Consider the following 14,638-nt stretch of genomic DNA (forward strand, 5'->3'; position numbering starts at 1 on the left):
TTTAAGTTTCCCTTCAGCCGCTCTGTTCAGTTGAGGTGAAGTGAGACAATATCATTACACAACCAGAATATTTCAATACAACCAGAAGCTGTGGAAACACTAGAAATTATTTCAAAATGTATATGTATGGACATGGCTGTTTAGGAATTATATTTCTTTAGTATTGAGAACTTTCTTGCTTCTTTCTACAAGGTGATGAGAAATAAGTATTTTCATTCTCCTGCTGACAAAACAGGAGAAGTAGAAAAGTTATTTAGTTATGATCTATCTGACTGAAATGTTGCATTTATTACCACAGGAAGTATTTTAGTTTTAATGGGTTATTTTTCTCATAAAAGACAACAGAGAATATAGTTTTATTTCCACTTACTATCACAATTTCCTTGTGTTATCTGAGTGGTAGTTATGGAACAAAAGTGCAATAGTATATTACTTTGGTAAATCTGTTTGTTTGAATATCTGTTCTAAAAGTAGAGGAGACGTTTGGAAAGCCAGGAACAGCAAAATTATCTTTACTCTTATTTATCACTTTATTGTAAAGCAATTTGTTCTACAGGTCACAGATCTTTTGAAATTTAATGTTACAATCCTCATTCTCTTGTTTTCGCTTCAATCTGAGTTACAACTGAATAATGAACACAAAATACATTGATGTGTTCTTTTCTATTTGCAGGGATTCCGCAGTGCCGGAGACGGTGAGCATCTGCAGAACTTACACCAAAACAATGCAGCTCCTCTCAGTCAGACTGACTCCTAAAGCTGCGTGTGTGCGTGTGCGTGTGCGCGTGTGTGTGTGTGTGAGTTTATATTTGGAAAGAAGGTGAGCAGGGGATCATAAGTGTGTGATAGTGACGGTGTGGGGTTTTCCAAGTTTATTCCTGTACTTCCGAGAAGATGTGTAGGAGATAATCTGGCTGCCAGAGATGAAGTACGTCATAGTGTGTGTGATTGTGTAAATGTCAGCCTGTGTGTTAGTGTGTGTGCAGACTGATGTGGAAGCAGAGAGTAAACGACAGAGCTCCTGGAGCTGCTATGTTACCCTTTGAAGGGCGTCATGTTTCCAACCATGTGAACAGACGTCATTTCAAAGCTTGTGACATACGATAAAACATCCTCTGAAACTGTCACTTCACATTCAAAATGGAACAATCTAGGGTTTGTTTTACAGTATTAGTATTTTTCGATGTTTGCAGTTGTGTTGAGAACACATTTGAATCAGTGTCATGATGAACTTTAAATAGAAACTTTAGGCAAAATGTCAATCTGTAGAATTTAAAGCTGGATTTATTATTTTATTTATAAAACAGTGTGTTTATCAATGTTGAATTAAAAAGATATTCATCCATACAGTCACACTATAATCTCCTGTTATAGCCTGATCACACCTTGAAGCACGGCTCAGAGCTGTTGGAGTTTTTCCTAAATCAGATTGTGATCTAATGAAAAACAAACACATCAGTAGGCACAGTTTCACTTGTCATGTCAACTTGACCTATTGAGATGTGTTTACTGAAATCTGATAGAATGAAATAAGATCTTTATATGTCCCCACTCAGTCTAAAAATAACTGCTCCTACGCTGCTGCTGCTGCTGCTGCTGCTGCTGCAGTACCAGTCGGTTTGGTTCTCCTCAGGTTCTGTTTTGAAGCCAAGCTTAATTTCTATTACTCACTGACTCACACCCACTACTAAGGAGTAGGAGTTGTACTAGTATAGTCTGGTATCGCTCTATCCTTGACAAGGTCTGGGATGTTCATTGACCCATCGTTTGTGTGTGTGTGTGTGTGTTTTTGTGTTCTTCCATTCACATAGAATTCACCTCTGGAAGTAGATGATGAAGGATTTGTCATCCGAGCCGACAGCACCCAGAATGATATCCTTTTTCTGCCATCTTCTTTTCCTGTTTAGATTCGTAACCTTTTATTTGCTATGTTTGAACAAACAAACGTACACGGGGCCCCGCCTCCATCACACCATTCAGCATAATAAGCATAATAATAAATCATCAGATTTTTCTTTTGATTTATTGATAAATTACCGAACGTTAATAGCATCTGCACTGGAACAAACCATCTGTTGAATAATAAAGATTCACCGACTTTAAAACCAATGACTCAAACTCAACATAGTTCAGTGTCGTCACCAACAAGTTTTAAATTCATGAAGCAGATTCTCATTTCTGAGATATGTCCCGGACTTTTCTGCCTTGCAAGACACAGTGTCTCTAATTAAACCTCATGAAGCCGCTGAATAGACTTTAATAAGACCCGACCTTAGACTGGGAGGTTTTAAATGAAGCGTGACGAGAAGGTCGGAGGTCAGAGGTGGGGGTCGAACCAATTTGCTCGCCCAATCGCCTGCTTTCATGGCCTCATTAACTGAAGCCAGACAACTATAGAGATTTTAATCCCGTTTGTAGTCTGAGTGTAACACGAGTGCAAAGTGAAGGATAACCTGATACTTCACGTCCCGGCTCCTCAGCCCCTGATCCTATTATCAGCGGTGGCCCTCGGTCTTGACACATGACATCACACGACGCAGACAGTGAGAGTCCAAAGAAAAGAGGAAGGAGGAGAGGTGACTGTCTGTGGGGGGGGGTGATGTTTTGACAGGAAGTGGCGGTTTGGCTGTTTGGCAGCTCTGCAGTTGTCCCCTCTGCTGCTGCAGCTGTTTGAGTTTTTGCACGTGTTCATCTCTCGGTGCTGCTCTGCATCGTCTCCCTGTTGTCCTGATGTCTTCTCACTCCTCTTAAAGGGAATCACAGGGTTTGTCCATCAGTGATATTCACCAATGAGCAGAGGTAATAAAGCTCTGGTGCTCGCTGGTTTCTAATCTACTCCCATTGTTTTATTTTTGAAACCCCCTTTTTTCGACTCACCAGACCAGCCCTGTCACTTGTCATCCCTCTTCCAGTATAAAGCTTGTTCTCCTTGACCCTCCGCTCTCTGTTTACGCTGCGCTGATGAGAAGGAGAACAACTTCTTCTCCAGTGGCTCAGACTTTGAGGACGAGGAGCCCAAGAAGTTCCACATCCAGATCCGACCGGTCGCCACCAGCAGTCGCAGCAACTCTGGCGCCACCGAGAAGGAGCTGAAGGCGACCGTGGGGGCGCTCACCCTGCCGCCCAACCGAGGAGCACGGCACCAGGTTGGGTTTGCTCTGGGATTGTTTCCTTCTTGACTTTATAGTTTGTTTAATTTGCTAGAACAAATTGATGTGACACACGTGCCCTCGTCAGATTTAGTTGTGTTTGTGCTATGGGAGCAAATTATCTGTTGAACCAACAGCAGCATGTTTGCAGATAATATCAATGTTGATTAATGTGCACATTACATTTATATTTATTTGTATATATACAGTTAATCAAATACCACAGAAAACCACAATGGCTAACAAATTGTTATTCAGTGCCATACCAGTGAACCCTGTTATTACACTGGGTGACATATTCCATCATTATAGTGTGAACATGTGCACTGCAGTTTATTCTGAGTCAATCCCTCACACACCATAATGCTGCTGCACATAACTAGTGCATCACATGGACTTGAGAGGATTATTATCAAGAGACAGACAAGTGCATTGTTGATGAAGTGATTTCACTCTATTGATCAGATCTGTCTCTCTCTCTCTGATTTTCAGGTGTCACGCAAGCGTAATTTTTCCAGTAAGTTCTGCTTCTAAAAAATTCCCGTTCCTGTCATAGAACAAAGAACAAAACTATTTGAAATGTACAGTCCAGTGCGTTTTACTCGTGACGTTCTTCGGTGTCTTTGAGTGCAGACCTCTGAGAGCTTCTGTTGTGTCTCTGCAGGAAACTCCAGCACTGCAGGAGTGCGATTGGAGGAAGGTGACGCTGCCTCCCACAGGGGTGAGTCCAACTTCATTCCCTCTCTCATTCCGTCTGTTTGCTCATCAGTTAGTTTCCTTTTAAAAAACGTCTATTTTTATTTCATCTGAAAACGATGGACACTATTCCTCACACACACACACACACACACAGTCGCTCAGGGCCACCTCTGTGTCCTCGGTGCATCGGCACAGCGTCCCGTCACCTCCGCCCTGTTCCCCCCCGACTGCAAATCTCTTAGCTGGCTGACCTTGCGTGAACAACCACCCTCCATTAGTCCACAGGCGGCTCCTCTGCTCGCGCTCCAGAACATGTTTTATCACCGGCTGGTTCATTAGCTGCCTGAAGGTTACACCGGAGTGGGAGGCTCCGACCTGCTGCTTCACATCAGCGGGGGAATCTCTCTCTCTCTTTCTCTCTCTCTTTCTTTCTCTTTCTCTCTCAAATCCAGAGATGACAGATTAACAAAGAGTGACTGATTAAAGCGGCTGCTCCCCAGTGACAGCACTCGCTGCTGGTGATGAGCGAAACCATATTAATTGCTGGTATTTAATCATGGAGAGACTAATGGCTGATGGGTGAACTCTCATGTCATCTGGTCTCAGCCTGTCCCGGCCTCATGCAGAGCTTTGACGGAGAACATTGGGTTTCTGATTAGTGCTGATTAGGGAGCATCTTCTGCAGTGAGTCACTCTCTGTGTGTGTGTGTGTGTTTGTTTCAGATGGCGATCAGGAGGCTATGCGCAGGTCCACCTCCAGCCCCGATCACAGCAGGTGAGGTGTTATCCTTTCTTTGTCTTCCCTCTTCTTCAGTCATGTCTGCACAAGACGCATGTTGAGGTTTGACGGCATCATCTGTGGCCTTTCCACCAGTTTTCACCTGGTCAGGTTTCGACCTTGTGGCTTTTCCAGAGTCATCATCGTGATTTCATCCATCTTTTAAACTATTTATTACTTATAGTTTATCTTAAATGTCTATGTCTTTGAGGGATACTACACCTTTTTTAAGTGTAATACATACATACTACCTATGCTACCGTATACATATAGATACTGTCTAAAATGTCATTATCATTAGATCCCAACTGTCATCTTGGTTTCCCAATAAAAGCGTAGGATATGAGACTTCCATGGACATATTGGTATATTGGCATTCATGATTTCCGATATGCAGCCATATAACAGATTTTATTTTGCGGAATAAACAATGCAGAATTTTTTTATATTTAATGTAAATCTTTATTTTCTCAATTCTCTTGATTTCTCTCTTCCTCCGTCCTCCACCTTCCCTTGTTTTTTAATCTCTTCTCACTTACACCCACACATCCGTTCTCCCTCTGCCTTCCCTTTTATTAGCCCGCCCTCTCATCAGTCCTCCGCTCTGTCTGATTTGCTCTTGTTTCTTTTCTTCCCTTCTCTCCGTCAGGTTGAGCTCGACGGCGTCGGGCTCAGACAGTCTGTTCGGACCTCCGCTGGACTCGGCCTTCAAGTCCAAGAGCTTCGACAGTCGGGAGCAACTCAGAGAGCAGAACAAGTTCGGTGCCTCTGAATGTAAGAGAAGTTCCAGTGTTAATATTATGTTTTGTTTAATTATGTATAGACCCTATTGGCTCAGTGCAAATGGACGTGTGGGTTCATTTAGATAAAGATCTTTTTCTCTATTTTATTTGTCACATTAATGCAGATTATTCTAAAGGCTTCTGTTCGTTTTCCTGTCTGTAGATTGGTGCAGACCCGGGGATGTTTATCGAGGAGTTTAAATAAACTGCACATCCAGCTTCTCTCTCCGGAAACACATAAATCAACATAACATAGTCACAGCCGAGTTCAGTTGCTCACTATAATATAATCAATAAACACACACATGATAAACAAATTTACATTTTGAATTAATCTCTGCTAAGTAAAGGCAGGAAATCATATCAATAAGATGTCACCTACATTAATAAGTCAAACTGAGAGGAAGATCATATTGAGACTGGTCTTTGATAAATGAGAACTGAACAAGCTGGTCTGGTATTAGTGGGGCTCGAGTCTGTTTGTCCCCTCAACCCGAACATCCTCAGAACCAGTTTGTCCCCTGAGATGAGATGAGTCGAGGAGAGGAGCTGTTAGGACGTATTAACATGTTGAAGTATATGATGATTAGACAAAAGTGTCAAACTGAACAAAAGGCTGATTAACGACATTTCCAACCTGCGGGTTAATGAAAGAAATGAATGTTAGAGGGATCAAGTTAAGACTGTAACTGACTGACAGAGGTGAAGTTCATGTCGCTCTTTTTACAAAACTGAATAGGAACAGGGAGGTTCCAGAGCAGGTTCAAGAGCTAAAGCTGAACTGTAAATCAGATAAAAAGACTTAGAGGTAACAAAAAAAACTGTTTATCTCCAACATTCATCCAGGAAACTTAAAATATGAAAAACTCCAAACAGCGTTTAGTGTATTTGTTAGAGTGGCAGTGATTCAGGAAGCCGGGGATCGTGGGTTATATCCAGCGTTCAATTGTGTTTCAGTTCAGTGAGCGGGACTGATGCAGTCGGAGGTTGATGGATCGTCTTTGTTCAAACTCATAGCCCAAACTACATTAATCATCTTTGAGCTGTTGCACAGTAAAAGCTACACAGAGTTGCTTTAAGCAGCGGCTTCGTTCATAAATATAACCTGCATTTTGTGCCTCCTTAAATAAAGTAGTTGAGTCCTCACTTTCTCAAATGTAAAAAATATTTGTCTTGAATATTATCACAGATCTATAAAGTCTAACTGAGTTTGATAATCTCCACTCAGATGCTGCCTTCTCGTCTGACTCCTCCTCTCCTGAGAACGTTGAGGACTCTGGTCTGGACTCGCCTTCCCATCAGCCCCTTGGGCCCTCCCCAGAGCCGGTGGGCTGGGCAGCATGGCCTCCCGTGTCACAGAGCAAAGGTCAACCTCAAACTCAAACGCTGGGTCGGCCTGTGGACCCTTTCCTCTCTGCCTTCCGTGACCCCTCCCCTGGTGGCAGCCCTTACCCCCATGAAGACCCTGCCAGTGTCTGGTCTGTTGCCGCCTCCCGTCCCTCTCGTGTGCCCCCCGTCATGGACCCCTCAGCGATACAGTTTCCTCCCTTTTCTCAGTCCCTCCCCCCGCCTGAGATGGAGTCGTCGGTGTGGAACTGTAAACACATCCCCCCCGAGGATCCCTTCCTCGCTGCGTTTGAGAGGACCGTCACCCAGGAGACCATAAACCTGTCTGACGCCTGGGCGCGCCCGCCGCCTCGCCACACCCAGGAGAGCAGGGGGAAGGAGGTGAGAGGGGACCCGTTCTCCATGAACCACTCTGAAACTAAGAAGCACCCAACCTCCTCCTCCTCCTCGTCCTCCTCCTCCAATCGTAGAGACAGAGACCGGAAACGAGACCGCAGCCTTCCTCCTCCCGTTTCCTCCGATGACCCGTTTGCAATCACGATGATCGGCAGCCCCACGCACCAGTCGACCCTGGCAGCAGCAGCTGGATTAATCCCACTGCACAGCACCAGCAGCAGCAGCAGCCACATGGGAAGCAGCTCTGTCGGCAGCAGCAGACTGGGACTTGACTCTAATTCAGGCTCTTTGCCCACAGCTCAGACAAAGAAGGAGCTGATGCACTGGAACTCGCTCCACAACCCGTTCAGCGAGAGCGTCTCCAAAACACAGGAGGGGGGAGGCAAAGGAGAGGGGGGGGCAGGAGGGGAGAGGAGAAAACATCGGTCATCGGAGAACGAGCCACGCAGGAACGCCCCCCCACTCACCAGGCACTCTGGGCCACAGGAGGACCTGTGTTTCTCGACTGACAAGGACCAGGACTGCCTGGATCTCAACACTCAGATCACCTGCAGCCTCAGCTCCCACAAGGGTATTAAGGGATCCCTTTTTACAGAAGTTTAATTCTCATATAAGAGCAAATAATGACTCTGGGGGCGGGGCCAACACAATAAAACAAAACATAAAAGTACTTAAGTTCAGTTTTAAAGTACTAAACTTGAGTATTTCTATTTTATGTTAGTTTATACTCCTAAATTTGTTGTTTTGTTTTACTATGTGGGGATTCACTTTTGGTAAACGGGCATCCACTGGACAATGAAAATGTATGACTGCAGTCCTAAATAAAACTATTATTAGATGTCACCTCCACCAAGGCCCAATGTAACTCTTATTCACACACTCATAGAAATCAATCTTTCAATTACTTTGGATTAGGAACCATGAATTATTCCTGGAAAATGTATGAAAATGTCTAAAAACGCTCCATCTCACTGTTGTTATGAAACGGTAAATCCCAACTGGCAGTCGTCACTATCATCAGGTTCACGTCAAATTAAGTCATGTCGTCCTATTTACAGAAGAACTTCACTTCACTGTTAAAGGTCTGAGAGGCTTAAACATTATGAGTAATACAAGAGAGAAATATCCTGAATATTCTGACACCAGCAGGAAACTAATTCCCTCAAATAAACCCACAGATATGAGAATGTCTCCAGGAGCCAGCTCGTTCTGGCAGCGCGGCGTTTCCCTCTTGTCTCCTTCTGTTCCGAGCACCGATTCAGGCTGTCTCTCTTCCTTTGTGTGTTTCAGATTAAGCTTTGGGTCATTTTCTGTCATTTTCTCTCTTTGTCTTTGGAAGGGTCCAAGCACAACTTTAGACAGGACACAGCTGAGGCGGTCGCAGCTGCTCCTCAGAGAGCGACCCGGGTCAGGAGGAGCTCGGGAAGAATCAGCAGCTATGAGAGGGTGAGTACGAGGCTCGGAGGTGACAGCTCAGCTAATGTGAGGAAACCAATTATATATTTGTTTATCTCACTACTTTATTCTTGAGCCAGAGTGGCCGTGGTATAGCTGAAGTATTCCAATCACAGTCACTATGACCAGGTACAAAGAGAATCAGAATTTACTGAGCACAAGCAACAAAAAGAAGCTTTTAACTCAAGAAGTACTTTGTGAAATCTCCCCCACTCTAATTGAATGTATCTCTATATTATTTATCTGCTGGTCTCTAGCCTGTTAGTATTATCAGTCAATTCATATGAACTATAAATGTTAACTCTTCCTACTTGATGTAAATGTTTGATTGAATATGTGACAGTCTGAATATTAAACCATCTCTGTCCCCGCTGGTCTCAGTCGCGCTCCCTGTGCTCGTCCCCGCTGCCGGAGCCCAGCCCTTCCCTCACCTCCTCCTCCTCCTCCAGTCCCAGCGAGTGGGGGCCTCAGGCCAGAGACACCGAGTGGGGGGGGCCCATCCGACCTCCCAGTCCTCCCAGGGCGGGGCAGGCCTCGCCGCTGCCCTACCAGCACCAGGACCACCAGCCGAGGCCGTGTAGGTCTCAGCCCAAAAATGAAGTCACACTAAGCAGACAGAAATATGTTAAGAAAGAAACATGTAAAAGTATGTGTCTGTGAAAAGGCTCACATCGGTCAATGTGATTAAGTAATTGATCCAAAATGTCTCACTGCTCCTTTAAAAGTGTCTGTTGACGTTCACCCTGGTTCATTGGTACCATCAACATTTGTTCCTCCCAGTGCACCTGTCCAGAGGTCCCAGTCCCATTTCCCTCAGCACACAGGAGGCCTGGCCAGTGGCAGCAGCCATAACTGAGTACATCAACGCCTACTTCAAAGGTGGACAGCATAACCGGTGAGTACCAGCAGCTTCTTACAGAACCAGTTGAGTTCTGGTCTCTTCTGTGTTGGTACTGTTGTTATTATCCGCCGGGGGGGGCTTGTTGAACCGTGTCTTTGTCTCTCTCTCCTCCGGCAGCTGTCTGGTGAAGATCACCGGCGACCTGACCATGTCCTTCCCAGCAGGCATCACCAGGATCTTCACGGCCAACCCCAACGTCCCTGTTCTCAGCTTCCGGCTGGTCCACATGTCCAGGATCGATCACTTCCTGCCAAATCAAAAGCTGCTCTTCAGGTCCATAGGCTTTATCTGCTGGTTTGCATCCCAAACTGGTTTTGTTCCTGTATGAAATCTAAACGGTCTCTGCTGTGTTGTGCACAGTGATCCGTCTCAGAGCGACCCGGACACCAGGGACTTCTGGTTCAACATGCAGGCGCTGCAGGTCTACCTGCAGAGAGAGGCTGAGCTCAACCCTCAGGCCTCCTATTACAACGTGGGCCTGCTGAAGTATCAGGTCACTCTCACTTCCTGCTGCTTTTACCCTTTGAACTATTTCTTACTCATCACAGACACAATTTTCCTAATCTAACTTTGATGGTGTCAAAGACATTTTTTTACTAGTTCTTTTTATATATATATATACCATATTAACAATTTATTTTACAGGTCTGTCATTAATAACATCAATAATAATAATAATTTATGAGGTTTCTTTATTGATTATTACAGAATATTATTATTATCCTTCATATCTGTAGAATTTGTTTTATATGAGAAATCTTTGTCTTTTTTTAAACAAAACTTTTGGGTCAACTGTGAAGAAGTTATATAAACGTTAGTTACAGATCAAAATAAGTTTAGAGTAGAAATCATCTTAAGTGAGATTATATGACCTAAAGAAGAAACCCAACCTGTCCTGGACTCTTCATGTCTTCCTCCTGTCTTCATGAAGACATTAAAAGTCTCCGTCGCCCCTCAGGTGTCCTCTCAGGATCCGGGCCGAGCTCCTCTCCTGCTGTCGGCCGAGTGTCAGCGGAGCGGCACGGTGACCCGAGTGTCTCTGGATTACCACTGCTGCCCGGCCACCGCCCCCTCCACCCAGCTCACCGCCGTCCAGGTGCTGCTTCCGCTAGACCACACGGCCACCGACCTGCAGTGTCAGCCGCCGGCCTCCTGGTGAGCAGAGAGGAACCCTGTTTTGTGGGTCTGTCGGCCTCCTGTAGCTTATTTCCCTGATAAACGTGAACAAGAGGAAATGATTGAAATTCACAAACGGATCCTTGTGATCATCGTATCACAGGTTATGAGTCTGGGATGGAAAACAAAGCCTTTTTAAAGGTCAGCTGGCAGAAACAAATGATGTCTCACAGACACAGAGGTTTATCATCATCATCTTCTTGAGTCTGACGGATTTCACAGTGACATTTCTGTGAAGGGAATGAATTCTCCTACGTTTTTAAAATGATGTATGAAAACCTCCATTTGTGGGTTTGAGAGAAGTTTAAGGACAAAAGTTTTGGTAGATTGTCAGACCTGCTCTCACTCTCGATGATGTCATCCACTCTCGCTCTGAAGGGCGAATTCACCATCAGACACGCATCATAATAAATAAATAACAGGATAAGGGATGAATAAGGAAATGTTATAATATGAAGTTGAGGGGCTCTAATTTAATTATAACTATAACTGTTGACAACAAAATTTACTCAGCTTAAGATTCTAGATATATAATCTTGTTTCTGTGATTCAAACTAACGTCAGGACTGTTTTTAAATATTATTGATTCTCTAACAATTCGTTTTTAAGATGATGATGGTTTTCATGAGGGAGCTAAATGAATTTGATTGTGTTGCTGTGTTTTCTGCACCACATCGACCACAAATTCGGATCTAGAGGTTATTCGATAGAAAATCCTAGTTTTGGTAAATTTAAAAAAATACTTTCTTGGAGAGACGTCGATTGGAGTCATTGCAGTTCTGGTTTAACGTCCATTTTCCCTGTTTTCCTCCAACTTGAGCTGCTTGTTCTTTAAGATTATGTCCTTTAACAATATTTCTTGATCCTGCCTAAGTAAATGAAAATGAATATCGACTGAGATGGATTAACAGGAGAGGTTTTTATAGGAAGGCAAAGGAAGGAGATCAAGGAGCAGCTCAGGCCTCACGATCCGTTTATTTCCCTCGACAGGAACGCAGAAGAGAGACGGCTGCTGTGGAAACTCCCCAACCTCTCGCCGACCAATCACAGTAAAGGTCAGAGCCTCTCCGCTTCTACCTTCTGTCACTCATTGGTGAAGGAACCTCGTCCACATCTCAACGTCCACAGCTCGCGTCATCTGCACACGTCTGATTCTTCTAAATCGAGCCAGAGCTCTCATCTCCTCGGCTTCTGGGCGGTTCACCCCCTGCTGCATCGTGTCAGACAAATGTGGAAAGGAGTAATTAAGAGTAAAGAAATCCTCTTTTAAAAAAAAAAGCTGAAATCTGGAGGCGTATCATTATGTTTTTAACTGCAGCATTAGCATTGGGCTGCTCTCTTCCCCCCGGTGGAGGATCCTCTGACTGCAGCACTGATATAAAGACGAGCAGGAGTTCTTAATCTTTTATTACATTACATGTCATTTAGCTGACGCTTTTGTCCAAAGCGACTTACAATTAGCACACTCAACATATATGAGGGGCCACTTAGGGTTCAGTATCTTGCCAAGGACACTTCGGCATGCAGATGGGGAAGAGTGGGGTTTGAACCGGCAACTTTCATGTTGGAGAACGCCCGCTCTACCCCCTTGGCCATACCGCCCCTTATCACGTGTCCAGTTGATCCTCGCTCGTATTTCAGGAACCAAATGGCTCCGGAGAAGAGGCGGGACGTCAGAGCAGAGTTTTATGTCTCGACTTTTGGAGAGAAAAGCCTCAAACGAACTCGGCTGTGAGCTCACCTGTGTCTCTTTGTTCCACACACCCACATTTCTCCGTTTTTTTATTTTCCACTTAATGATATATTATTAGCTCGGTGTGAAGCTCCGAGGCTGAAAGAGACCAGTCACCGGCGTCAGTGATGGATGAGAAGTTAAAGCCTGAAAACATTCACGTCTCTGGTTTATAAGCCGCTGACAAAAGCACTGAAAGGTCACCATTACTCCTCCCTGTCCCTTTTTAAGATGCTGCTCGTCCGCTCTCCTCAATACTGAAATGTCCAAGTGCAGTTTGATGTAATGAATCACGTCTGACAGCTTCGAGTCTAATATTACTTCTTTTCTTTTGACTGGGCGTCTGGTGTTACTCAATAACTTGTGTTAATTTACTCACAGATGTCGTGTATATGGACTTTCAAACTAATCTTCATCCACTGGTTTGATGCTTTAAGAACATGAAAACAGCAACTGGGAAGATCAGCAGCGTCCCAGTTCTTTAGATTTTCATTTTTCACCTTTTCATCAGACTCTTACTGTTTGCACCAAAAACTGTTTATATCGATTTATCAGTTAAAAGAAAGAGAAAACATCCACTGTGTTGTCCCTGCTGTGAATCACTCTGTGTCTCTGTCTCTGTGTCTCCGTCTCTCTGTGTCTCCGTCTCTGTCCGTCTGCCACGGCTCAGGCTCAGGGACCCTGTGTGCCAGCTGGCAGTGCCTGGAGGTTCCCCGCGGCCCCCCACCCAGCCTGGCCGTGCAGTTCGAGGGCTCCGGGGCGTCGCTGTCGGGCATGGACGTGGAGCTGGTGGGAAGCCGCTACCGCATGTCGCTGGTCAAGAAGAGATTCGCCACAGGTGACGATCTGATGAGTGGAGGAGGAGCTTTCATGACACATCAGGAAAAACTCATTTTTTAGATTATTTAACTTCCCCTATATAAAGAGTTTTACATTATAAGATATATGTTTAAAAAAAGGACTTGACAGATTAAATGAGGATAAATGATGGTAGAAGTGGGTTCTTTCTTTTTCAGTTGTTTTATTCTTCATATTCTTATTATGAAACACGTGATCAATTAATGTTTTGATAGAAAGTCAAATGCTATCATTCTGATTTGGGAAATAAATTAGATCTAAATGTCAAATGAATATTTTTCTGCTTCCAGCTCCCGAATTTAGAGAATTTTCCTGCTATTTAATTGTGCGTTGAATATCTTTAACTCTTGGATTGTTGCCCATGTTGGAACAAGACGATGTTCTTTGTCTAATGAGACTTACAACCAGCTGCTTTATTCATGGGCAATTAATCTATAATTTAGATGGACTTTTTTTAACAGATAATTAAAACTAACTTTTGGGTTGTCAGGTTGATAAAATCTCTTCTGACCTCATATGATCTGAACCAGAATAAATTTGTACAATGAATCCACCAGTAGCAGCTTCCAATGGCTCTAACACAATTTTAAATTATTTGAAAAACCTGATGGATAGATTCATCTGTAATACCACAGGTCAGATAACAATATAAATAACTTAAATGTTAAATGTAATTGTTTTTTATCAGAGATTCATTAGTTTAAATCTCAGGAAGAAGAAAATTAACTAATATTCCTTTAGAAATGTTGACATGTGTCAGTATCATCCTCGTTTATCAGATGATTATTCACGTGATGAAGTTTCTCTTTTCTCTCGCTCCCTCTACTCGCTGACACATTTCCTGGTTCTATCGTTTCCTCAGGGAAGTACATGGCCGGCTGCTCCTTGTGAATCACGCGCCCTCTCTGGCGGGTGAGAGAACTGCGTCTGAGTCGAGGAGCGATGATCGGTGGTGACGAGGATGCTCCAGCTCGGCCTCGAGGACAATGTGCACTTAACTTCTGATGGTGTCCTGCAGCTTTAGGACCAAGCCTTTCCCCTTTCCTTCCTCTTCTCCTCTTAATTTAAGTCGTGTGTTGTAACTCGCTCCTCCTTCCTCTCCCCGGAGGGAAAGTCTTTCTTCTCTCCCTGGACGCTCCTCTGCTCACATCCTGCTCTGTGTGCCTTTGTAGGTAGAGACTGCAAACTCCACTGGAGCTCAGAACTTTCCTTAAGTTACAGAGGAAAGTAAAACACAGAGCGATCGAGTCCTTTGTGATCGAGACCTGAGACAAACAGAATCGTTTGTGAACCTGCTGTTTGTTTCCATTAGAGGTTTTTGTGATGTTGATATTTGATTAAAAAAATAAATAAATGTGCTCAATG

The 14,638-nt window shown here is 44.1% G+C and overlaps 1 protein-coding gene across 2 annotated transcripts in view; it reads left to right on the forward strand.

Moving 5' to 3' along the window:
* Positions 1 to 14,638, forward strand: part of fcho1 (FCH and mu domain containing endocytic adaptor 1) — a 41,271-nt gene extending 26,633 nt beyond the window's left edge. For both annotated transcript variants that reach the window (XM_062395271.1, XM_062395270.1), the window contains exons 11-27: positions 674 to 695; positions 1,812 to 1,872; positions 2,953 to 3,146; positions 3,642 to 3,666; positions 3,814 to 3,870; positions 4,572 to 4,623; positions 5,276 to 5,400; positions 6,637 to 7,722; positions 8,491 to 8,597; positions 8,988 to 9,183; positions 9,387 to 9,501; positions 9,625 to 9,780; positions 9,868 to 10,000; positions 10,466 to 10,662; positions 11,674 to 11,738; positions 13,086 to 13,253; positions 14,136 to 14,638. In XM_062395271.1, the coding sequence (XP_062251255.1) occupies positions 674 to 695; positions 1,812 to 1,872; positions 2,953 to 3,146; positions 3,642 to 3,666; positions 3,814 to 3,870; positions 4,572 to 4,623; positions 5,276 to 5,400; positions 6,637 to 7,722; positions 8,491 to 8,597; positions 8,988 to 9,183; positions 9,387 to 9,501; positions 9,625 to 9,780; positions 9,868 to 10,000; positions 10,466 to 10,662; positions 11,674 to 11,738; positions 13,086 to 13,253; positions 14,136 to 14,164 (2,788 nt within the window). In that variant the 3' untranslated portion in view covers positions 14,165 to 14,638. The remainder of the gene's footprint in view (positions 1 to 673; positions 696 to 1,811; positions 1,873 to 2,952; positions 3,147 to 3,641; positions 3,667 to 3,813; positions 3,871 to 4,571; positions 4,624 to 5,275; positions 5,401 to 6,636; positions 7,723 to 8,490; positions 8,598 to 8,987; positions 9,184 to 9,386; positions 9,502 to 9,624; positions 9,781 to 9,867; positions 10,001 to 10,465; positions 10,663 to 11,673; positions 11,739 to 13,085; positions 13,254 to 14,135) is intronic.

Source organism: Platichthys flesus, chromosome 9, assembly GCF_949316205.1.
Source record: "Platichthys flesus chromosome 9, fPlaFle2.1, whole genome shotgun sequence".
NCBI classification, from domain to species: domain Eukaryota; kingdom Metazoa; phylum Chordata; class Actinopteri; order Pleuronectiformes; family Pleuronectidae; genus Platichthys; species Platichthys flesus.